Source organism: Akebia trifoliata, chromosome 14 (genome assembly GCF_017979445.1).
Source record: "Akebia trifoliata isolate Shusen 1 chromosome 14, ASM1797944v1, whole genome shotgun sequence".
Lineage (NCBI taxonomy): Eukaryota > Viridiplantae > Streptophyta > Magnoliopsida > Ranunculales > Lardizabalaceae > Akebia > Akebia trifoliata.
The window spans coordinates 34,645,449-34,669,988 of NC_141388.1; the positions used below are offsets into that span (position 1 = coordinate 34,645,449).

At 33.9% G+C, this 24,540-nt stretch overlaps 3 protein-coding genes and 1 long non-coding RNA gene across 11 annotated transcripts; all 4 read right to left on the bottom strand.

Moving 5' to 3' along the window:
* Nucleotides 1-750: 750 nt before the first annotated feature.
* LOC147386939 (uncharacterized) lies at nt 751-4,206 on the bottom strand. 4 transcript variants are annotated; one of them, XR_015172287.1, is made up of 4 exons: nt 3,848-4,206; nt 2,952-3,181; nt 1,423-1,531; nt 751-1,213 (listed from the first exon to the last, which is right to left on the bottom strand). It is a non-coding gene; the product is annotated as an uncharacterized LOC147386939 (long non-coding RNA). The 4 variants fall into 4 exon arrangements; XR_015172285.1 differs by having other exon boundaries at nt 2,914-3,181; XR_015172288.1 differs by lacking the exon at nt 2,952-3,181 and having other exon boundaries at nt 3,848-4,198.
* A 4,185-nt stretch (nt 4,207-8,391) lies between these two features.
* Nucleotides 8,392-13,145, bottom strand: LOC147386940 (uncharacterized). 5 transcript variants are annotated; one of them, XM_086424458.1, is made up of 11 exons: nt 12,867-13,145; nt 12,477-12,779; nt 12,252-12,359; nt 12,090-12,164; nt 11,781-12,017; nt 11,348-11,660; nt 10,953-11,214; nt 10,503-10,666; nt 9,227-9,343; nt 8,667-8,787; nt 8,393-8,586 (listed from the first exon to the last, which is right to left on the bottom strand). In XM_086424458.1, exons 2-6 carry the CDS (start codon nt 12,552-12,554, stop codon nt 11,358-11,360), a joined length of 801 nt encoding a protein of 266 aa, XP_086280584.1. In that variant the 5' UTR covers nt 12,555-12,779; nt 12,867-13,145; the 3' UTR covers nt 8,393-8,586; nt 8,667-8,787; nt 9,227-9,343; nt 10,503-10,666; nt 10,953-11,214; nt 11,348-11,357. The 5 variants fall into 5 exon arrangements, with proteins under 5 accessions (XP_086280587.1, XP_086280584.1, XP_086280585.1 ...); XM_086424459.1 differs by lacking the exon at nt 8,393-8,586 and adding an exon at nt 10,154-10,217 and having other exon boundaries at nt 8,593-8,787; XM_086424461.1 differs by lacking the exon at nt 9,227-9,343 and having other exon boundaries at nt 8,392-8,586.
* Nucleotides 13,146-13,377: 232 nt separating this feature from the next.
* LOC147386941 (uncharacterized) lies at nt 13,378-15,697 on the bottom strand. The gene is made up of 2 exons (XM_086424649.1): nt 14,168-15,697; nt 13,378-14,092 (listed from the first exon to the last, which is right to left on the bottom strand). The coding sequence occupies exons 1-2, from the start codon at nt 14,455-14,457 to the stop codon at nt 13,378-13,380; spliced, it is 1,005 nt and encodes a 334-aa protein (XP_086280775.1). The 5' UTR covers nt 14,458-15,697.
* LOC147386942 (uncharacterized) lies at nt 15,040-16,857 on the bottom strand. Its single transcript, XM_086424650.1, has one exon. It carries the CDS (start codon nt 16,855-16,857, stop codon nt 15,040-15,042), a length of 1,818 nt encoding a protein of 605 aa, XP_086280776.1.
* Between the last annotated feature and the right edge of the window lie 7,683 nt (nt 16,858-24,540).

Genomic DNA, 24,540 nt, shown 5'->3' on the forward strand with positions numbered 1-24,540 from the left:
CTTTGGATTGTTCTCCTGCCAGTTCAAGTGACACTATTTTCATTATGGAGAAACCATATTTCTTTGATGTATGAGAAAAATTTAACAATAATGCCTTTTTTATTTTTCATGCTAAAGTTCCTAACATGGTTATTTCTATTTTTTAAGCATTCAGAGATCGAGCCCCCACTACAGTTACGTCATTTCCAGACACCATAGAATAATTGAAATGAACTCACCCACGAAGTCCCAAGTATCAAAGTTAATATTGCTTTGGTTTTCAGTTTTGAACATCACTTTAAAGAAAAATAATCAAATTATGTTTCATCAAATTCAACTCTAAAAAATAACTGGTTTATAAATTTCCCAATCCTAATCAAACTGACATCAGAATCCTAATATATTTCAGCTTTGTTACGATGTAAGAGTGGAGCATTTATTACGATGGGATTTTAAAGAAGACTTCTTACCATAATAAATTTCATCATCATCATAGCCTAATCCCCAAATTTAGAGTCGGCTGAACAAGTCATGCTTCCCCATTTAATTAGGTTTAAAGTCATGTCTTTTGTTACTTCAAGTGCATTCATATCACCTCTCACTATCTCAATTCTTGTCCTTTTTGGTCTTCTACTCGCTCTTTTTGGAATCTTCAACATTTTTGGTCTTCTACCTCAATCTGAACCTGAGTCAGATTCAGAGAATCATTGGAGCAACAATTGGATCTAAATTCATAGGCAATAGTAAACATTCTATTTTCAGTCTCCACAATTATAATGAATCTGCCATCTTAATTACTGGTATATGTATATGATATTCTAATCATTCAGATGTGGTGAAAAAGATCTTAGAGATATTCACACTCTATAAGTAGTAAAACCAACCATTATAAACATCGTAGAAGTCAATTTTATTCTTCAAAGCATAAGAAAAGCTCATAAACAAAATTAAGGTTGCAAAAGAAGAAAAAGAAGCTCATGTGAGATGACTTGAAACGAGAAAAAAAATGTAACTTATTGATCAAAAAAGACGATGTAAGATGGTTGCCAAAAAAATGAAGAACAAAGAAGACTTGTTCTTCTTTACCTCCCTCATCGGGTAAATCTGAAGTCCAAAGTGGGGATTGTCCCTAAGAAGCTGCATTATAATGGTGCTGTCCTTATAAGATTCTTCGTTGAGGGCATCGAGTTCTGCAATAGCCTCGTCAAATGCTTGTTTGGCAAGGTGGCATGCCCTGCATTATAAGAAACCTTGAAGTGATAAGATGATCTAACGGGTAATCATTATTGATTAAAAGTAAGAAATTTAATAGAGTTCAATTATTATTATTATTATTATTATTTAAATTTGAACTAAAAAATAGAAATGAAGGCAAAAGCAAAAGTTTTAAAAATAGAAATCCAAATTAAATACGCAAAGGAAAACATAGAGAAGCTTGCAAACCTTTTGGATGAGTTCAATATCTCATAGTAAAAAACAGAGAAGTTGAGGACTAAACCAAGTCTGATTGGGTGATTGGTGGGAGATCTGTTGAAGCAGTGCTAGTGGCAGCCTACATCACCACAAAAAATTCCATAACCACTCTCATTTCCACTTGTAAAGTTTGAAAAATTACAAAGAACGTAAAATATATATATATATATATATATATATATAAAAAGAGACCTCATAGGCCTTGAGTGACTGATCTGCCACTTCTTTACGTTCATTCCCTGGTTTAAATTCGGCCAAATATTAAAAATAGTTCCCTTTCCTAGACAAGAGAACCAAGATTGAAATTAGCCTGAAAAATACTTGTTATGATAGAAAATCAAACTAGGGCAATTTTCATATATCAGGTTTTGGATTTATATATTTGTTGGTGTTATAAGAGAGAAATCGAAATGGGAAACTCGTGTTCGAGGTAGGGGAGATCTGAAAGAGCCAAAGAGGTATCATTTGGATACGCGTGTATCTAATCATAATACAAGCTTATAACAAATCCAACATTTATAGCATTGAAATGTTGTTCACATTCTGATACAAATTGAAATTAAGTCGAGGTACTCCAAATAAATATGAGGAAGTAAATGATTGAATTTACAAGCTATACTAATAGGACATCTAACCTATAAACAAATGTTAGAATAAAAAATATAAGTACAGAGCAAAGGAATATCTATAGATGGAAGGGTTTAATGACCAGAGACAAAAAGACTAGGACTAGAAGTTAGCTACTCCCACAACAGTAAGACTAGGACTAGAAGTTACTCACTAAGTCACAAATTACTTATGCTAGGCCTACCAAATTAAAGAAAAGAGGGAAAACTCTTAAGAATTGCTCTCACAACAATAAGACTAAGACTAGAAATTAGCTACTCCCACAACAGTAAGACTAAGACTAGAAGTTACTTTCAATGCAGATTTGTAAAAGTAGGCTCATCCACATAAAACCTTAATTGGGATGCTTCATCTTTTGTAGTGATATAAGTGGCATACTTAGATCAAGCATAATGAATTTTAATATAAACTAAACCTAATATTCAAACACTAGTGAGAAATTATCATCATTGAAAGAAAAAAAAAAAAGGAGGATAACTATAACAATCCTCATCCCCATATTGCTACTTTGGACAAAAGGCGTCGAAAGTTGGCTACTTTTTAGGATAAAAATTATATTCTATTTTATACAATAACGAAATTCAAATATATTTGGATAATAATGATAATGATTACCAATGAAGCCTTAAATGGCCTAAAAAAATCCAACAGAATTTTATTGTTGAAGGGTCATAGAAACATGTAATTCCAATGTAGAAATGGTAACACAGTCCTTAAATGATTGTCTGACTTGGCAAATACAATACTAACTATTGACAATCTTACATGTCACTGTATGATTCAGTTAATTTTTGTTTCATATTCAAATCATTTTGGGAGTCAAGTCAATCATACCTTAATCCACAGAAATGGAAGGACTCTACAGCACTTACTATCTTTTGCAGCTTGTTGGGACCTTTGGAAGGAAAGGAATTCTTAAGCATTCGATGGGAAGGAACATTCTTCAAGAACTTCTATATTAGTATTTTGAGTATTTTGTTCTTTTGAGGAGTGGTTCGAGGGGTTCAATAGGTGTCTTCTTTTTCTAAGTAGAGAAGTATATGGTTTCCTATAGTTTGCAACGGGTGCAGAAGTGTCAATCAATTAGGTAATGAACGTATTTCTGCATAAAAACCAGGCAATCAGGCCCTTGTCATATATAAGAAGAGTAACTATATTCTTGACTAGATACATGGAGTGGTTTGTGCCCATGTGTTAAGCTGTTGATTGTAAATTTTGATCACTCATAAAGGAACTAGAATGAAACAAATGACTGCACAGAACATAAACACATCTCAAGACATCATCTTTAATCTTAGTATTTTGAATCATCTCAGCAACCACCGAGACCAAGATGACTCTGACAGCATGTAGACTAATATTAGATGCTAAAATCACAAAATCTCATTTTATATAGCTCACAAATATTTAAATTCTGAAAAATCAATTACATATATAACCGTTCTATAATGGTCGACTTGGTCGAGTTTTTCAAATTCTTGGACAAGATGACTAGTGTTTTGGACCAGTCATTAGGATGGCTGATTCATAATAGAAATCTCGCTCGGATGCCTCAAAAGTCAGAGATCACTCGTCTAAGTTGTCTCCAAAATGTTGGATCATGGATTATGATCTATACTAAGTCCTCTATAGAATTGTACCAACCACACATAAAGAAATTCTTCAAAAATTAAAATAAAATTCAGATCGAAGAAGAATCTGAATTAAAATAAATATACCTGACTTTAAAATTAAATTAAAATTCAGATCGAATAATAGAATTACATACCTTTCAATTTGAATAATCCCAAATGTTGTTAAAGAGAGATCGAAAGAGATGTTTCAGATTTTGGGGGAGTTCTTCTCCGACTGATAGAGAGAGAGAGAGAGAGAGAGAGAGAAGTTTCAGATTTTGGGGGTTTTCGAGTTCTCCGACTGAGAGAGAGAGAGAGAGAGAGAGAGAGAGAGATATGAAGCCAACGAATTAAAGAGGGAAGAGATTGAGACGTTGTTCGAGGGAGCGACTGAGAGAGAGAGAGAGATGAGATCTGAGAGAGCGACTGGGAGATCGAGAGAGAGAGAGAGCTCTATCGAGGGAGCTACTGAGAGAGCGACTGAGAGAGAGAAAGAGCTCTATCGAGGGAGCTACTGAGAGAGCGACTGAGAGAAAGAGAGCGCTCGATCGAGGGAGCGGCTGTGAGAGAGAGAGAGAGTGAGTGAGACTGAGAGATGTTTGTTCGAATAAAAAGAAACGGTGATTGGGGCGTTTAAACTACGAATAAAACGGTTTTATAAAGTAAAACGGTTTAATACCGTTTTTAAATGAAAACGGCTTAATACCGTTTTAGACGTTTGTTCCTATTTGACAATTTTTTTGTAGTGTTGTGGCATCCAAAAATATGATGATTGCTTCAATAATGTAGAGGACAAAAGTCTATCAACTTTGAAAAAAATAAATCTCCAAAAAATTATTTTTCACTCTTGAATTTCAATTTTAAGTTAGGGAGTTATTTTGAAATTCGGTAACCATCAATTTTCAAAACTTGGATCAAGCTTAAAAAAAAATTGTTTCTTAAATTTTATTTATTTTTATATCTGAATTTTTCGAAGAAACTCAGAGGGCTGTGATGCTGGATTGGTGATGTGGTTATCCATATGAGTAAAACGACGCTTTGTAAGGATTAAATTCTTATCGTTAGTAAGACAAGTGTTTTGCTATTTCAATTGAAAATGATGGATTTATATTTAATTAATAAAGAGTATGAGAATTGTAAAAAAAATTAAGATGGAGGGACTGTTAAAATCTCTAGCAATCCTCCAATGGGATTGCACAGTCACTATGCGTCAACAAAATTGCATTCTGACTTTTATAAGGTTGAGAGGATAAAAAGGGATTGAGTGCTCTCATAATATGACACGGTTTTAGTACATGCCCTTGACGCGTTTGCTCACAGCCAAACACACATTTGACATGTGATGCGAATGACATTAGCAATAAAGGGATTCTCTATCTTGCCCATTGTTGACATTTGTTTTTTTTTTTAGATTTCAAATCTTAAAAAAGATTGTTGGGCTCACATTAATTATCACATTTATAATCCAACAACAAAATCTTTTAGATTTCATGAAAATATTCATATTAAAAAAAATAGTTTAAAAATATTGCTTTTTGAGCTTGATACAAGGTGTTGAAAATGGATGGCTGGAGAGCACCCAAATTTAAAAATAAAATTCAACGATGAAAAATAACTATTTAAATTTTTTTTAAAGCTCATGTAATTTTGTCTTCTACAACTCCATTGCATCGGATCATGTTTTGAATGTCACAAGGTGATCAGATCGGAAAGTTTTCTTTTTTCATTATGGGCAAGAGAGAGAAGATGGTGTCGGGGCATTAGGCGAAAAAACCGAATCATATTATCAAAATTCAAAGGGATTAGTACCAATAGGATTGCGCGGCTACTATGTGCCTCAACAAAATTGCACTCGACTTTTCTAAGGTCAAGTGATAACATAGGACTAAGAAGAGAAAAAGGGATTAGCGCCAATGGAAACCCCTAGGGATCAATCTTCTCATTTCTGTTACATTTCCTCGAAATTGATTTGAAATCGATGTCAATCTTGAGGTTCCTCCCGCATGACTCTTTTCCAATTAATTGAATCCTTTCAACTTATATTAAGAGATAAATATTACAAATAATGCTGAAGTGAGCTTAAGATTGGACCTCACATTGCACATCTTGAAGTGAAAGTGTATGGGAACCATAGATGCATTTCCTCGAGATGCAACCGAAAAAGCTTCTATGGTTCCTATTCACTTTCACGTCAATGTATGATATGAGATCCAATCTTGAGGACACTCCAGGTCGACTCTAAATATTATTGAGGACAAATTCACATTAGTTTAATTTTTAGGGTAAATTACTTAAAGAGCCTTGGCACAAGGGATTCTTTCTCAATAGTCCCCAAGTTTTGGATCGTTGCTTGATGGTCCATTTAGTAAAATTTTTATTTCATAATGGTCTCTCAACCTCATCTCAAGTTATAATAATTTTGAAATATTAAAATTACCTCATTTTTCATCTTCTTCACATACTTTGGTTTTCAAATGACGATTGCAATCATTTTTGACGATTTTTATCGCAAATGATTTTTATTTATTTCCATCACAATGTGAAAAAAGCCCAAATTTGATGGCCTTGGGCCATCAAATTTCATAAAATTCGACAGACTAAGAGATTGAATTGGCGTCAAAATTTTCATTGTCAATTTTTTTTTCGACGGGCAGAAACTATCAAAATAATGAGGGATGAGAGAAATTTGACAACTCTAAGCCATCAAATCTGGGAACATCAAGAATTTCGACGGTCCTCGACCATCAAAATTCAGTTTCTAAAATTCGTGGGCCTTGGCTCATTAAATTTTTATGTCGAATTTTTCAGTTTTCACGTAGTGCATGATTTATAACAAAATATGAAGAACAAAGTTGAGATTCCAAAATTTTATATAGTATTGAGCTTAACAACAATTTCTTTTATTGTCAAGTTCAACATTTTTATTGTCGAGCTTATCACTTTATATTTTCGAGCTCACTACTTTTTATTGTCAAATTTGATATTTTATATTGTTGAATTCAACAATTTTTAAAAAGTGTTGAACTTGACTATAAAATTTTTGATCTAAATAATAAAAAGTGGTGAGCTCGACATTGGAAATGTGATCTAGATTTTTTCCTTTATATTTTTTTATTTTTTCAACTATTATACTGGTGTCGACAACAAATTTCACAAAATCTACTTCGAGATTCATGAAATAAGATTGCAAATGATTTCATTGATTTTTGATATAAAAAAAAGGAGATACAAATCTCAGTGTTTTACTCTCACTAATAATCAAATACAAAAACAAAAATGGCGTGTGTGTGTAACTTTATTCTCTCAGGGTTACGTGTGTAATCGGTTGAGAAGGTTGCTTTGACAATGACTTTGTTTGTACTTAATCTTCTCCAAAGGCTTCCATAAATTTTTTTCTCTTCAGGTTTTGCACTTTATCGATTGAAAATGATTTCTTGACTTTCAGGGAAGGGGTTTTAGGTTTGATATTCTCTTTAATCGGAGTCTGGATCTCTTGAATAACTCTACTTCGTCTCTAGAGAAGGACTTGAAAGTTTCTATCTTCTAAGAGAGAGTGATCCAGATCATGCCTCCCAACTGAAAGAGGCTTTGGTATTTATAGACTTAAAAATAATTTAGTTTCTCAATTATACATTGATTTAAAGAGATTTGATTGGTTCATCTACAAGTTAAATTCGTCCAAATTTGATTAAAATTTTTTTATGGATTGTTAGTGGGCCAAACTCATTTATTTGGGTGTAGGGCCCAATACTTAATATGTGGATCACATAGATTTATTTTAGACCATGGGCTTCATCTATGAACATCCAAATCCCCAATCTTTAGAAGGCTAGTCGATGGGTCCTTAATTAAAATATATAGGCCGAAGTTTGATTTTAGAGATTTTCTCAATAATTTAAAAACTTGCAAAGTCTCTTAAAACATTTTGATGCCTACAACTAGATAGATCTTCTCGAAATACTGAAAATGCATGTATTATAGTTGTAAAATGAATATTCAGATGAAAAGTTACAATGAAATCTTTAAAAAATTTAGAATCTCAACTTCGTTCTTCATATATTTTAAATCGTAGAAATAAATCAAAAAATATATGTAATTTAAAATTATAAGTACATCATCCACTAGGTGAAAATACCCAAAGATCGACGGTCTAAAACCGTCGAATTATGGATCAAGTCGACAGTCATGACCGTCGAATGGGACCATCGAATTTTTTCTTGTCGAAAAAAAAGTCGACGGCTAAAAACCATAGAATTCTTTATAAATTCGACAGCCGTAAACCGTCGAATAATATATTTTCGACAGCTATAAGCTGTCGAATAACATATTTTCGACAGCTATAAGCCGTCGAATAAATATTTTCGACGGTTTAAGACCGTCGAATCTGGGTTCTTACCATATTTTCGACGATCAGAACTTTTATGTGACAAAATGCTTTTGTTTTCAACCTACACCTGTGAAAAAAAATCACACATTCATATCCACATCAACATTCACATTCCATCCCATCTATTCACATCTAATCCACACCAATTTGCATTCAATTTATAGTATAAAGAATAGTAAGATTTTAAAAAAAAAATTACTTATATAATTCAAAATTTTAATCTCACATATTGGAAGAATTCCTGAGATCATATTCACATACATCAATGTATCGAAGTCTTACAAAAAAAAAAAAAAAAATCCCACTTCAATTGGACGTGTCATCCCATTTCTTCGTTGTCTTCATAGTATGTTGTAGGATGCTCCGTAGAGATGTCGAATAGGAGATAAAAATCAAACTATTAAAATATCATGTGCCTTTAATTAAGCAACACGGGTGACGGCTGCATGCATAGCATCTGCAAGGTGAGGGACTGTTCTAGAGCTTAGACTAGCCATGCTAATTCGCCTGCACAGAAACAAGAGTGAGCAAATAGGGTGAAGAGTCCTTAAAAAGATAAATAATAGTAGGGGAAAGAGCATTGTTACCCATCGGATGTCAAATAGATGTGAAACTCTTTGGTCATGAAGGCAACTTGTTCAGTGTTCAATCTTGTGAAAGTAAACATTCCAATCTGCTTGATAATGTGGCTCCAATCACCTGGCGTACCTGCCAAATGGTAAAGAGAAATATGTTCTAAAACTGAACTTGATTTTATAGGTTATTCTTTCCTCACCAACATATTTAAATAAAAAATCAGAAATCCATCAACCAATCTCAGAGTTTACAATTGTTTGGCAAACACACTCAACTATATCTCATCACTAGGAAATATAAAATACTGCAAGCACAAGTACTGTGTAGTGTTTCTTTTGCACTATATTACCAGTCCCAAGCCCAGATATGGGCATAGTAAACAAGTTTGGATTCAGCAATTATAATATAATAGATTGCACAGCCCAACTTAGATCCAGTGTGTGAATGGGTCTGCTGGCCTATTAACAGGACACCCCAAAAATAAGGATTTAAAGGCTTGATTTTGAGGGGATTCTAATCCATTAAATGCAAGTAATAAGGATTACCACTCATAGGTAATATGGAGACTTACCATCTGAGCCTTGGCATGGAGTACTTCAAATAGAGGAACTCTGCTCAAAGCCCAGTTTTGGCGGATCACTAAGCATCCCATGGTGGGAACCAGCAAACATAAACAAATCCCCTTCATCTGTGTAAGATACAAAAAAAAAAGCTATTTAACTAGCCACACACCTCCATTAATTTGGAATATGGGACAACATGGATTAAATCAAACTAGCTGCTGAAACAATCTAAGTTGGGGGTCTTTTCCAATGTTGGATTCAAGTTCACCTTCATCAAAACTAGATATCATAGCCCAAGCATGTCATGGACTCAATGCCTCTACTCATTCACAATCACATAGGGACTGTTTATAGCCATATAAACTTGGATACATGAATGCCAAACAAATCCTGATTTTTGTATGTGATGAAATTTTTTCTGATATTCAAAGTTTGCACTGTATGTGCAGTATACTAATTCTTTTCTGTACACAAATGTATAACCTTACACAACACAATAAAAGGGACTATGTTATATTTTAAGGTATATCAATTCTACAATATGGTACATAAATTTGATTCATACTGACCTTTATAAGAACAATTTCATTAATTGCTTCCAAAATAAGTGGGCAAGATAAGTTTAAAGCAGCAACTACATGAGTAACATGTGCTACAAGAACCACTCCTGAAGCCTGAAGGTAATAATGAAGAACCACTCGTGAACTTCTCTTGAAGAAACTGTAGATCAAGTTGAAAAATATTGATTTCTCTAAGAAACTCAAGCTCGCTGAGAGCTCCTTAATAGACAGTTTTATGCACATTGCTCTCATTTCTAACATGATATCAAGAACAGATCTACCAAAATGATTCCAAAAATCTCTTCTAAGCTACAACGCACGTAAATTCATTGAAACAAAATCCACTCAAAGTCAATCAAAGTTGAAATCATTTACCATTCAGCACAGATGTTTTGTTTCAGATGAGAAAGATTCTTATATTCTAAGCAACAAATTGTACCTGAAATCAAGAAATACGAGAAAGAAAAAACACTCACAAAAATCTCAAAGCTAAAACCACAATCTACATAAATTGACAGTGAAACTGAATGCGTATATATATAAAAAATGATGAACAAAAACAAAAAAGTTATAATTAGGAAATCATGTTATATTGGTTGTCCATTGGCTGAAAAGGAAACAGCAGCCAAGGTGGGCCATCTTACAAGAAGCAAAACACAACCAAAACAAAATATACAAGACGGTCATCCATAGTCAAGGAATTCAATTTAACAGAAATACTTACAAAATCAGATACATATTCAAAGGAATTTCTTTCTTGGCTTCTTTTTCCACTGTGGTCTTATCCTCTGGTTGCTTTTTAAGAAGAGAGATAAGTATCTGAAGATCACTTGTTGCTTTCCTGTAGTCTCTAATCATCTCATGTAAAGTAGCTCTTCTAGAAACAGCCTGAAAAATATAAGGGCAATTGGAATGCAAAGGTCATCAATAAAGGGATGTCAGTATGATATCAAATGAAGGCTCTCCAGAAATCTTGTAAAAGAACTTGTAGACATTAAGAAAAACTGAAAGAATGGTCATGAATCACTATGTCAAGAAAAATACAACCATCCTCCAACAAGTGAACTTAGGTCTGACCAATTTGACAGGTTTTTGCCTCAATCACTGGTTCTGATTAGTCTTAAATTTAACATCTTAACTAGATTATTGAAATTTGAGGGACAAGGACTAATACCTTGGGATATCTCATACCCATATTGTCTAAGCTGACGAAAGCGAAGTGCTATGCCATGGAGACTCTCCTCCGCTCCATCATTATTGTTCTCGGTAGCTATGACATCCAGCATTCTCTTGATGTCCTTCTCGAACAGGTACCCCAATCCTAGTCTTCCAATTTCATCGATCAGCTCTAGCCAATCTAACAGTCCCACATCTTCAGCTTTGATCATACACCTTATATCCTCCACCTTCTTGGCTCTTCTCTCATACATCTCCATCTGTGGAATTAAGGGTAGCTAGAATCAGTACAGTATGATCATTTAATAGCTAAAATTAATAAAACTAGAATAGGGACAACAAATTAATTAAATAGTACAGTATGATCATCTATCCAACATTTATGGAAATTACCTCATGCTCATCAAAATACACGACAATGGCTCCTAGGCCATCTAATCACCTCACCACAAAGAATATCAAGTAAAGTCCCTTGGGGTCCATCTCTATCCATTAGCTCAGCCGAAGAATCAATGATCTCATCGATACAAATTGAATAATACTCCATATCTGGCTTCTCAGGATCTACTAGTGCTCCTTTGGCGTAGATCACATTCCTTCTAAAGTTCATCAATAAGCATACCTTACCATTATTCAAGGATGGTAATGGTTCTGATATTGGTTCTTTACCTCCTCGCCTATTAGGAATTGTGGAATCCGATGTCGCCTATAAAATTATTGTTTATGATTAGATATATAAGCTAAAATCCATCATTTATATGAATTAAATATTTTTAAAAAAAATTAAATGAAGAATCTCTAAAGCTAAAGTGTTTTTACATTTTACCTGAGTAGAAGGACCTCCAACTTCATATGTAGATGATTTTTTTTTCTTGTGCTTGTTCTTGTGCTTCTTTTTCTTCTTCTTATCTTTCATTAGTGCATGAACTAATTGAGTTAAATTAACCATGTCTCTTTCAAACTTATCCGTATAATTCCGACATTGAGTTGTATAACGTAATGAAGTCTTTGAAACTCCACCTCCCATACCTCTTACTCTACCTTTTCCATCTTTCCCAAACACCTATGCACAACTACGATTAATATAATGTATGTAAATAAAAAATTAAAATTAAATAATATAAATCATACATACAATGGAAATAGGATCATGGTCAATATCTTTATGGGTAAAGCTAGGATCTTCTTTAATAAGATTGTTTAATTGACCCTACAAAATAATGAAAACATTACGATGATAAGTAATTTTTTTAAAGATAAAAATAAACAATTTGACCAAAAAAATGACATTACTTACGAGGGATTTGGCCAACTCAGGAGTGAGAGCACTACCATCACTCCTCGTATGACTATCAATGAAGAGCTCTGTTCTTGTGGGCTGCCGACCACCCGTCTTATATTTTTTCTGTTTAGACCAAAAATGTGCAAAATATTAAAAAGCAAAAATGCATCAATAAAAAACAATACAAATTAATGAAATTTGAAACAGAATATAGAGATTAATAATTAGATTAATACTTACCATTTCTTCTGCTTTTTTTGCTATACCCTTTCTACCGGTTGTGTGTGGAGTTCTATTTTTTTTACGAAGCTTTTTCATTTTGTCACACTTTTCTTGGTCAGTCGATGTCGATTTTAAATCGACAAACTTCTCCCAATCATCCTGTTTGATCCATCTACTTTTGGGCTTATTCAACTTTCGCTCTGCATCAGTACTACCAACTCTGCAATATTCCTTCCCCAATCGATATTTTCAATCTCTCCATGCATGGCCGGCTTTCTGTAGGCAAAACTTCTTGTGGTCCTCAGAAATGTCATAACGGGACTGTCAAAATATGAACAAATAAATCAATTATAATATAATGAAAATATTCATAATTATTACAACTAATCAATAGAATATTTAAACAACCTGGAGGAGACGCCAAATAAGTTCAAGCAACTCCGTTGGTACCTTTCTCCAAGAAGAATAGAAAGGTGGCACGTGTGCCATCGCATAACGGCCTATATTGGTCGAAAAGTCTGTCGAATTCTCCCCAATGCATTGCCCCATAGAATTGAATTCTAGATGGAGGCGTGAATCAGATGATGAATGTGGATCCGATGTCGACGAGCTCTGATGACTATCTCGTGTAGGAATCGAGGGTGTCGAGCTATCAAAATCCGATGTCGACGAGCTGTCAGAATTCTCCATTGATCAAACGACATAAGCCTGTATGGAATAACATTAAAAAATAGTATAAATATTTGAAAGCAATAAGATTAAAATGAAAGCAATAAATCAAATAGTGAGTTAAATAACAAGCAAAGCAGAAATATTATACAATATCAACAATGAATTTGTATTTGAATGAAATAAAAGTAGATCATTACTATTATAACACACTATTTTTCATAAATAGATACATAACGTACCAATATAGTTAATTTTCATCATCATTTTCAATGATATCTTCTTTAAGAACAGATGATAAAACATCCACGTTACTTGCCACAAATGCTAAAGGATCTTCAAAAGCGTCTACTTCTTTATTCAATCTCTTTGGAGCTTCTAAAACCACGTGCCAAGCTTTCGTAGGCCGATTTTGATCTTTACAATAAAAAACTTGAATTGCTTGTAAGGCAAGAATAAATGGTTCATCGTCCACTTTTGTATTTCTCATCAATCTCTCTAGATTAACATATCGTAAATTTGTGTCTCGATCAACCATATACCCATTTGAATCTTCTATACGCACCCAATCACAATAAAATACCGTCTCTTTGAAATCTAGGTAGTCCAACTCAAGTATTTTCTTTACAATACCATAATAGGTAATTTCTTCATCTACATAATTTGTATCTCTAGCATTTGCCCGGAAACTCGTTACAGCTTTCATTGACACCCCAGAGTTTTGTGTTGATAAATTCATTTCATATTCCGCTGTATAGAAAACATACCCATTTACTGCATATGCGTTATATGAAATTACAGAAGCATTTGGGCCGATAGCAAGCCTTTTTGTGATTGAGGGGCTGAAATCGTCATGTAGTTGTTCTCTAACCCAATGAGCGTATGGTATTTCTTTCTCTGCTGGTGAATTGATCTTTCGACTATTAGCCCTTGACGCAAGACTTTGAAGGTATTCATTATATTTCCTATAGAAGATAGTATGAATTAATGAGGTTTAAATTCATATAATATAGAAATAAATTTGAGTTGTTGCTACATACTTTTCCCATTGAGAATTCTCAGCAGACTGACGAAGTACCCATTTGCGAACTTGCTCGTACTCCACATTGTTCAGAACATAACGTTTCCCATTCTTATCAATAGGGTAGGCAGGTTCACAGTCATCATTCATAATCATATGTTGGCCTCGTTGATGACTTCCTATTCTACGTAAATCATCGGGCATGTAATGCATAGCATACATCATTGCTTCTTCCATAAGATAACATTCTGTGATAGAACCTTCTGGGAATGTTTGGTTCACCACATATCGTTTATAACTCTTCATCATCCTAATAATGTTTTACGAATTAGATAACGATAAGACAAATAAAAATATTCATTGCTTATTGATCATCACATACCGTTCAAAAGGATACATCCATCGATATCTAACTGGTCCGCACATTAGCGCTTCCTCCACCAAGTGCACAAGGAGATGTATCATAGAAACAAAAAAGGAAGGTGGAAAATATTTTTCAAATACACACACTGTTTCTGCAATACGTCCTTTAAAACTTTGTAACTCCAAACGATTGATTTTTTTCGAGCATAAGACATTGAAAAATATCGAGAGTTGTCGAATAGCGGCACGCAACGATTTTTGATTCTTCATCTTGAATGCGTGCATTAGCAACACCGGTAATAAATGTTGCATAAGTATGTGATAATCATGTGATTTCAAATTTTTCAATTGAAGTTCTTGTAAACTCACATTTTGTTTCCAATTTGAACTGTATCCGACAGGAACTTTCAAATCCCACAAGGTTTTACAAATTAATTCTTTTTCCTCATTAGACAGTTCGTAAAGAGCTTTTGGTAAAACCTCATTGCCATTAATATTCATCGGCCACAAATTCTTTTTTATCTTCATTTATTTCAAGTCTAAGCGAGCTTTACGGCCATCCTTGGTCTTATCCTTCGTCTTCATAATTGTTGCGAAGAGATTTTCAGTCACATTTTTCTCAATGTGCATCACATCAAGATTGTGACGAAGTGGCAAATCCTTCCAATAAGGCAAGTCAAAGAACATTGATCTCTTCGACCATGGAGTCTCATCATTCATAGATTTTTTCCTTTTCTTACCTGGTAATTTCCCAAACTCTGTATGAATTGTTTCCAACTTGGCTAATAGATCAACTCCGCTCAACCGACAATTCTGCTTCTCTTTTTCTTCATACCCATTAAATTGAGATTTTTGACTTCTGAAAGGATGGTTGAGATCAGTTAAAAATTTTCTGTGCCCCATATAAGCAAATTTTCCACCATGTTTTAACCACATTGAATCTGTTCCTTCACTACAAACAAGACATGCAAATTTTCCCGCTGTTTTACAACCCGATAAATGACCGTACGCTGGAAAATCATGTACAGCCCATAACAAAATTGCTCTCATTGTAAACATATGTTTAGTGCTAGCATCATATGTTTCAATTCCTGTAGACCACAACTCATTTAGCTCTGCAATCAGTGGCTGCAAGTACACGTCAATGTCATGTCCTGGACCATTTCTCCCAGGAATTAAAAGTGTCAACATCGTAAACTCCTTCCGCATACATAAAGATGGTGGTAGATTATACGGAACAACCATAACAGGCCAACAACTGTATGAGTTGTTTTTCATCCCAAATGGATTAAATCCATCTGTTGCAAGTCCCAACCGAACATTGCGTGGCTCAATAGCAAAATCTCCCCATTTACTATCCACTCCTCTCCAACAAGATGAATCAACTGGATGACACATAAACTCTTTTCGTTGTTGACATCCTTTAGAATGCCATTTCATGTTCTCTGCAATCCATGGCACACTATACATTCTTTTCAATCTTTGCGTTAGTGGGAAATACCTCAATATTTTCACCGGTAATAGTTTTTTCCTCGACTTCTTTTCATTAACCGGTTTCCATCTACTCTCGCCACATTTTGGACAACTATCTCTACCTTTATTCTCTCTCCAATACAATATACAATCATTAGGACATGCATGAATAATTTTGCATTTCATCCGTAAAGTCTTGATCATTTTCTTTGTAGAGTAGGTATTCTCTGGTAAAGAGTTATCATGTGGCAATATCCTTTTAATCATTTGCAACAATTCATCAAAACTCTTCTGAGACCATTGATGTCTAGTTTTCATACTCAACAACTCAACTATAACTGACAATTTTGTATCCTCTTTTCGACATGAATGATATAAGGGTTGCATCGCTTCTTTTATCATTTGGTGATATTGAATATCATATACTGAATCATCATGAACTTGGTCATCGTTTCTATCAGAACACTCGTCCATACAAGTAACTTCATCTTCTTCGTTGGAAAAACGTCCAAGCGCATCATTCAATATATCTGTCATTCTTGGGACCATATCTCCATCACACTGACGAACATATGTACTAGCCCCGACTGTTACATGATCCCCACCCCTCCAATGTTCTCCATGGAATATCCATCTCGTGTAAGAAGTATCTACACCGTCACAAACTAAGTGTTCTACGATTGTTTCTATATCTTTCCTTCTCGATGAAATATTACGACATTTGACACAAGGACAAAAATAATGATCATCATAACCGAAATTCTGTTTATTCATTTTCAAGTATTCAATAAATGACACTACACCATCAATATATTCCGTTGATAACCTAGGTTTCGACATCCACTCTTTGCTTGGAACTTCGAGTCTCTCCATCAAACATACAACTGACAAGTAAGAGGAAAAAACAAAGGATAGATTCACAAAATAAGTTGAAAATAAAAAAAATTGGACCTTAAGCGATAAAGATATATGCTAATACTTACTAAGTTGTGCACGCATGCATGCACATGGTTTAAGGGGGATCACAATGTGGACCAAAACCATCCTATGTAAACAATACATGGTAAATTTACCTATACAAATCCATCATATACATGGTTTAAAAGGGACCACAAGGTGGACCAAAATCATTATTTATAGACCAAGTATATGTTGAAATCATACAAAGAATAAGGCACGTGGAAGTACCTGCATGAAAACACTAATGTACTACTTTCACTATTAATGAATTTTAGAACATAGGTTATTGTTGTTAGTAGTTCATCGTGGGTTGTATTGTTCCACCATGTTCATTTAGGTACTTGAATGACTCATGATAAACAGAACCTCTAGGAAATCCTATACATTTAGCACCTCTAGTTTATCTTTAATTTAAACTAAGCACATTTTGTACACCTTAATATAATGAAAATAGAGAGTCCCACTCGTCTCTTTGACATCATCATCATCATTGTTAGTTGAAAGGCTTTTGGATAAGATGGGAAGAATTGTGAGTTTGGTCAGGCCCTGTCTTGGGTCTTTTTAATTAACTAGTTATAAGTCACAACTACAAGATTGAGAGAAGCATGAGAGCTAAACACTCTCAAACATCTCCATTATTATCATTATAGCACATTTTACACATTAAAACAGATAACAAAGCATTAAAAGCTGCAACTAAATAGGTCCTTAAACTCTCCTTACAAGGAAAAAACTTAGATCCAACATTGAGAGCAATGTTTTTCTCATGATTCAAACAACAGTAGCATCAGCTAGGCTTTGGCATTCCTTGATAGGCTCATTCAAGTAATTTTAGACACAAAAAAGGGTATAAAAACTGCTTATGATTATGACCATTAGATTTAAGGCCCCATTATCTCTGCTGAATGTACTCCAATACAAGAAAGGGTTTACGCTACTTTGCATTCTAAAAAGATATTCTATAGTTTTCTTTATTAAAGCATCAATTTAGTTTTGCACAAATTGGATTAGCTTGCATCAGAATATAAACAAATCAAAAGCCATAAGAAACAGACTTTTAGGATCAAATAGACCTACAATACAACAACATTCACCGTGGACTTGACCAAGCCACTTGATGGTGGGTTCTAGCCCATGATAAACAAAGGAATAGAAATCATCAATCAATCAAGTTTACCTAACTTAACTTAGGTGTATAAGTCCACACATAAAAATACAATCGAGGTCGAGGTGAGATCAATATTATATATATGGTATAAGTAGCAGTTTGCTACCTCCCCTAGATACATCAGCGGGAGTAAAGGATCTGCGCAGTCCCACGTCCTCTCCCTTTATTAATTAATACTTCAACTAAAAACTATATATAAAAGGAGTGATATGTTTTGGATCCATGGTGATAGGAATGACTTTAACGACCCCAAGAAACCCTACTCACCCATTGGTCCACGTGAGGGTTGTGAATTTGTAAGCATTACCGGTGTAGACAGAATCGCACCCAAAAATAAAATAAGACAAATAAATACTGACGTGTTCAAAATAAAATAAAACAAATAAATACTGACGTGTTTTTTTAATATTATTATTACCTATGATTTACTACAGGCTAGGTAGTACTTTGTGTTTTTACCTTCAAATGCTAGGTGTGCTTTTACTCTTTATTTCATTTTATTTTTGTGTGATTTTACTTGAAGAGATTTAACAAGTAGACATTTGACATACCAACATCAAACATTCATCTGAGTTTGGAAGATGTTCATGGGAATTCCCAAGAGAAACTATTTTCCCTCCCATCTTAATCCATCTTTTGATGCAAAAAGTTGCTTTAGGCTAGAAAAGTCCCTTGGTTGAACGTGAAAAGTAGAAGAAACAAAATTGAAAACAGAGACTTTTTGGTTGATTTAACATATGCAAATATTTAAATAAGTTTTTTGAAGAGCTAGCAAATATTTAAATAAGTTTTTTGCTCTTACGCAGAGAGATCAATACACGTGACGTGTTTGCATTGGTTCATCAGCTTGGCACAAAATATTTATAACAACAAATCATTGTTCCATAAGATGTAGTTCTTCAGGACATAACATTTGTTTTAGGAGTTTTAAAAATACTATTATGGTCATTTTGATAGAATCTAGTGGTTGAAAGCAATTTGACCTTACAGTAATTACAGCTTCTCCACCAATCATGAAAAAAAATGTGAAAATATCTTCCTGATATAGGTTCGGGTTAAACAATATTTTCCTGCCAATATAAGAAAATATATTTATCCAAAAAATATTTCCTTATGAAAATGTGCAAATGTACACTGCAAAATGAGTTGTATAGGGAAAACCATTTTCCTACTAATTTTTTTTTTTTCTGATTACACAGACCTAAATGTGTGGTCCCATTGTCCCCACTTCAAAACAAACTTAAAATCACCCAATCCACAAATGGATTTCCTAACCATCTGATCTAATGTCGATGATTGAAGTGTCAAAGAAGTAACTAGTGAAAAAGCCAGACAATCAAATTTAAGCAAATCAGACAGTTCAATATGATACAAGAAGTGGCCTACTTCATGATCTGATTTTACATGAGCAAATGTTGTCTTTCATCGAAGCCTTATCCAAAAGATTTGGTGTCAAATAAAAATATCGTGTTCATCCATTCAATTTTGTTCATAGTCGTGTGTCTTATGTTATTGAAACTTTGTCCATATAAGATTTTACTATCTTAATAACTCAATACATATATTTTTAGGCCTTAAATTCATAATAAATTATGTAAATACTACTAACATCAATCAGAGGAAAAAAAACCCTAAAAACAAGGGAAATTGATGAAGAATCAGAATAATTTAAAAATTGATGAAGAGTTAACAATTTCTACAACAAATGTTTAGAAATGTGAAGCAATACTTACTGGATCTGAACCAATCAAATGGCTGAGAAGAGAAGATCAAGGATTTGAGCTTCAGTTCTTGGAAGGCGCAGATGACGACGAGATCGAGAGGATTTGAGCTTATGTCAAAGAAGGCGATCAGCAACTTTTATAAATTGATCGATCGAGAGAGACTTAAAGAGGAGAGATCGAGAGTTCGAGAGATCGAGAGAGACAGAGAGGAGAAATCGACAGAGACTTAAAAGATGAGAGTTCGAGAGATCGAGAGAGGCAGAGAGACGAGAGACGAGAGTTCGAGAGAGATAGAGAGACGAGAGACGAGAGACGAGAGTTCGAGAGAGATAGAGAGACGAGAGATGAGAGTTCGAGAGAGATTGAGAGAGACAAAGAGTAGAGTTCGAGAGTTCGAGCGAGAGAGATTTACAGGGAGAGTTCGAAGGAGAGAAAGAGAAAAAGAGAAAAACAGAAAAACAGAACGGGCCGGTAAAACGATAGAAAAATTCGGTGGGCCAAGTCTGTCGAAATATTTTCTGGGCCTAAATGTGGGCTTTGGACCGACGAAATATAAACGACGGCTTAGGGCCGCCGAATTTACCGCTACAGTGATGCCGAAATATTCCTGTTTTGACGTTGTGATCCTCCATTCCTCATTCACGGAAAACAATCATCAGAATTGATCTCAATCCCCGTTGAAAAACCTAAGTACATAAAAAAGATGAGAAATGGTAGTTTGGGTATTTCAAAAATATTATAAGATGAGATAAGGTTCGGGGACCATTAACAAAAGAAAAGTGAACTAAATTGACTATCAAGCAATTGCAAAGAAATCCCTCTGCCAGGGACCTTTAAGTAATTTTTCCTAAATTTTATATTGTAAAATGTCCCTTCATTAAATTAAATGACAATGCTAAGTTATCTATTTAAAATTTGTAATAATCTCTTAAATCAATTATAAAGACAATTCTAACCTTAGGGGCTACTTTGCTTTGCTAAGGGCTTTACTTCCAATAAACAAAGAGGTAGAAGTGAAGCAATTGAGCTAAAGGTAAAAAATTCCCACCGAATTAGTGGTCCAATTACCAAAGCTCATGTTAGGGAAAAATTATCCCTTGAACACCAATCTTATCTCTCAAGATCAAATCAAAATTAGTTTTAGAAGAACCTAAAAAAGAGTACATGAAAAATACCTGTGATGCATAAACATAATGTAAAACATATCCGAATGTGTAAGCTATAGAAAACCAGCGATCCCTTTTGTTCCAATCAATCCAAACACTTCAAGTAATACTCCAAATCTATTAAAAAAATAAAATAAAATAAAAAAATATTAAATCATTAGTGTGGTGCTCTACCCTTGCCCTCACGCGATCAAATCAATGGGAAAGCTCACAATCTCATAATTTTCAATTAGATTGCTTTCTTGAAAATTACAACTTAGTCCCTCTTGTTTTTAGCCAACTATTATTCAATTCCATAAAAAATAAAATATTTGTTAAGACCATAATGAGAATTTTAATTTAATAAAAAACCCAAGATAAAATGAAGTTTTATTAAAAATTCCAACAGCTCGACCATATATTGTAACAAAATTGTTTTGGTCAGTGAACAATCACTATGTGAAAAAGTGTCTTCTTTGACGGTCAAGGGTCATTGAATTTTGCAAAATTTGATGGCCCAAAGGCATCAAACTAACTAAAAATGCAATTGCTAGAAGCTGTAGAATTTGTCTAGAGAAATTTTGACAACTGTAAGCCATAAAATCTGGGCAACTTAAACTTGAATTGTATCTAATAAAATATTAATGTTTTTTTATTATAGTTTAGTGAAGCCTGCAAACAAATATAATATATTCAACTGTACACCAAGCCATCCAACAATCAACATCCAGTCATTCAAACTATTGCCACACAATCCATAAAAACTATACTTCATTAAATAAAATCGAAATATAATTGCAAATCCAGTTTGTTGGATAATTCCTATCCAAGCCATATTGATTACAATGAGTTCTTGATTTACGACCAGTTGATTTTGCCATCATCATCATCGAAGCCTTATCCCAAAGATTTGGATCAGCTAAGTAGATCTTGTTCCTCCATGATTTCCATCCATAGTCACGTGTAACAATATGATTTTGTAATAAACCTAAATGAACTAAAGCAAAAGCATTTATCGAAGAAAAAGTATTATAACGAGTATCATCTTTACAAAAGCATTTGTCATAACTCAATAACTGAAATTCAAGAACAAGTGCTAAAGAATTGGAAATCAAACTCTCAATATCACAGAAAAAATTTCAGAGGTAGTACTTACACAAAGGCAACTGCTGAAAGTTGCATCTCTTAACAGGTCAGGAAGACAACGTTTTAATGATTCACAAATCCTGCATTGTGTAAACAAAGATGCCTATATATATAAATGAAAGGGTATAAATTTAAAAATTGCACCATTATCTTAGAATTCAGTTCGTGTTTACACACTCTTTAGAGCCCCACTAATCCAATATTTAGATTCTCAGTCAGTGAACCCATCCATAAAAGACTATATATAGACATGAAAAAAGATCAAACCCATTGACCATACTCAAATGCAATTAGTATAACTCATCGCTCAAATTACTTGTTTGTGTTAACAGATAAAATATAGTCATGCAATCAAAGAATTCCAACAACATTCACAATCACACAAAATAGCCATATTACTCACCAATCACAATTTCCCCTTTTTCACCTTCTTCTGAAAGAGAAATTGCAATAGCTCGATCTACATCTTCATACTCAAATAATGCATCCTGTATTCAAGTTCCTTCACAAAATAAAGTTAGAAAAGCACTAACATGAAAGAAGCAACTTAACATTTAAAAATTACAAACCCATCATCTAACCAAGACTATGATATGTTCATGGGAGATCAAGAATATAATCAAAAACAAGAACCTATCTTTATCAGACTCGATAGCATCTCGGATTCATCGATTAACTCTAAAACTATAAATTACGTCTTGCTTTCCAGCTAAATGTGAGGGAACAGAGTGCCCTAACCAAGTAAGAAGAGCATGAGAGACAAAAGAGAATTCCAACAAGATGCAATAACTGAATAAAGGTTCATCCAAAACTCTATCATCTCCAAGCTTCCCATGATATCACCCTTCTGAAATTTTACGGTTGCAACCTTTAAAATTTTTTATCAACCAACCCATAATGTGGAAGTTATCTGCTCATGGTCTGACAAAATGTTGCCTGCACATACATTATCCATTTAAGAAAGAGAAACATCAAATACAAAAACAAAGGTATCACAGTTACCTAAGATATTTGATTAATGAATGCAAATATTCACATTCATGGGAACCCAAAAGTATGAAATGAGAACAAGGACTAAGTTAGGAAGTGGAGAGTGGATGTGTGTTTAGTGAGAACCCAAAGTTCAAAGTGGATTGAGGTACCCAATTGAGAAAGGGTTACCACAATGTTTGTGAGTGGGTTTGGAGGATTTTTAAAAGAAGGATTCGGTTAGTAAGGACTAGATTCCTAAAATATCTTACTCAAGCTTTCATCTCCCTTGGATCAAACTATTATACAAATTTTTTTTTGAAAGGCTAGCAGGGTTAAGGTAGACCCAAACTAGCATAAGAAGGGGTAACTTAACCAAACTAGGTTTCGTTTTCCACTCCTTACTTAACCAGGTTTCGTTTTCCACTCCTTACAAGTTGAATAAGTAAGGATGATGTAGTTTTATCGAACTTTCAACAAATCGGGAAAAAAAATGTATCTTAACGTCATCTCTTAGAATGACAAACTATATAAATTTATAATAGGATATAATTTGAATAATAATAAGTCCCAAATAGACCTAATCTAATCTAGACAGGAGTAAGCAAAGCAATTTCCCTATGCATGTATCAACATGTTTGCCTCGGCTCTGTCAAATGTCCACCCAAGCCCAGATTCTAGTTAAATCTGACTTCAATCATCACTGAATCCAATATTTAAGTTCTCTAAATCTTATTTGTGCAAGTTTATCTCCAAGGATCATGCATTGTGGAATAAAGAAAACATAATTTGAATCAAAAGATCAATTTTCATGACAATTGTAAAGTTTTCAAAATTGGCTACCCTATAAAGTATAAAACTATCAAGAAAGTTAAAACAAAAATAAATTAAGATATGAAGGCCATTCCCCTTCCAAGTCAACATGGGTTTAGTGTACATGAGTAGATGTTAGATACAATACTGATATTTCAAAATGGATCAGAAAAGACATAATGGGAAAATGTTCAAACTAAGAATTGATTGGTCATTAGGATTGACTCATTTTCGAAGCCTGATCTATATACTAGTAGTCAATTTACCAAATCATTATTAAAAATGCAGAATGCTGCCCAACTTGCCTCACCAATGAGTCAGATATGTTTTTGGTACTCCAAAGGACATAGTTGACCTAAGTTCAAACCACCACAAAAAGTTATTCCCTTTGTAAGCCAATGAAATTGCTCAAGCTTCCCCAAAAGAATTAATCTTGAAGTAAAAAAAAAGTATTTGAGGCTTAGTTAAGATAACTTCTTGACTATGCTATTCCAAATGCCTGAAAGAAACGAAGAGCAAAGAAAACAAAAAATACACACAAGAACACAAGGGGATTTATGTGGTTTGGTAGTGTGCCTAAGTCCACGGATTAGATCAAGGAAAATTACTATTGTTTTACAGTCCTAGAGAT

What these genes read in the sequence shown, in the direction of transcription:
- LOC147386941 (XM_086424649.1), bottom strand. Translation starts at nt 14,457, where the DNA reads ATGATGAAGAGTTATAAACGATATGTGGTGAACCAAACATTCCCAGAA. An exon ending in GAGAATTCTCAATGGGAAAA is followed by an intron (nt 14,093 to 14,167) that starts GTATGTAGCAAC and finishes TATCTTCTATAG; the next exon opens with GAAATATAATGAATACCTTC.
- LOC147386940 (XM_086424461.1), bottom strand. Translation starts at nt 12,554, where the DNA reads ATGAAAAAGCTTCGTAAAAAAAATAGAACTCCACACACAACCGGTAGA. An exon ending in CAAAAAAAGCAGAAGAAATG is followed by an intron (nt 12,360 to 12,476) that starts GTAAGTATTAAT and finishes TGGTCTAAACAG; the next exon opens with AAAAAATATAAGACGGGTGG. An exon ending in TTGGAGGTCCTTCTACTCAG is followed by an intron (nt 11,661 to 11,780) that starts GTAAAATGTAAA and finishes ATAATTTTATAG; the next exon opens with GCGACATCGGATTCCACAAT.
- LOC147386942 (XM_086424650.1), bottom strand. Translation starts at nt 16,857, where the DNA reads ATGGAGAGACTCGAAGTTCCAAGCAAAGAGTGGATGTCGAAACCTAGG.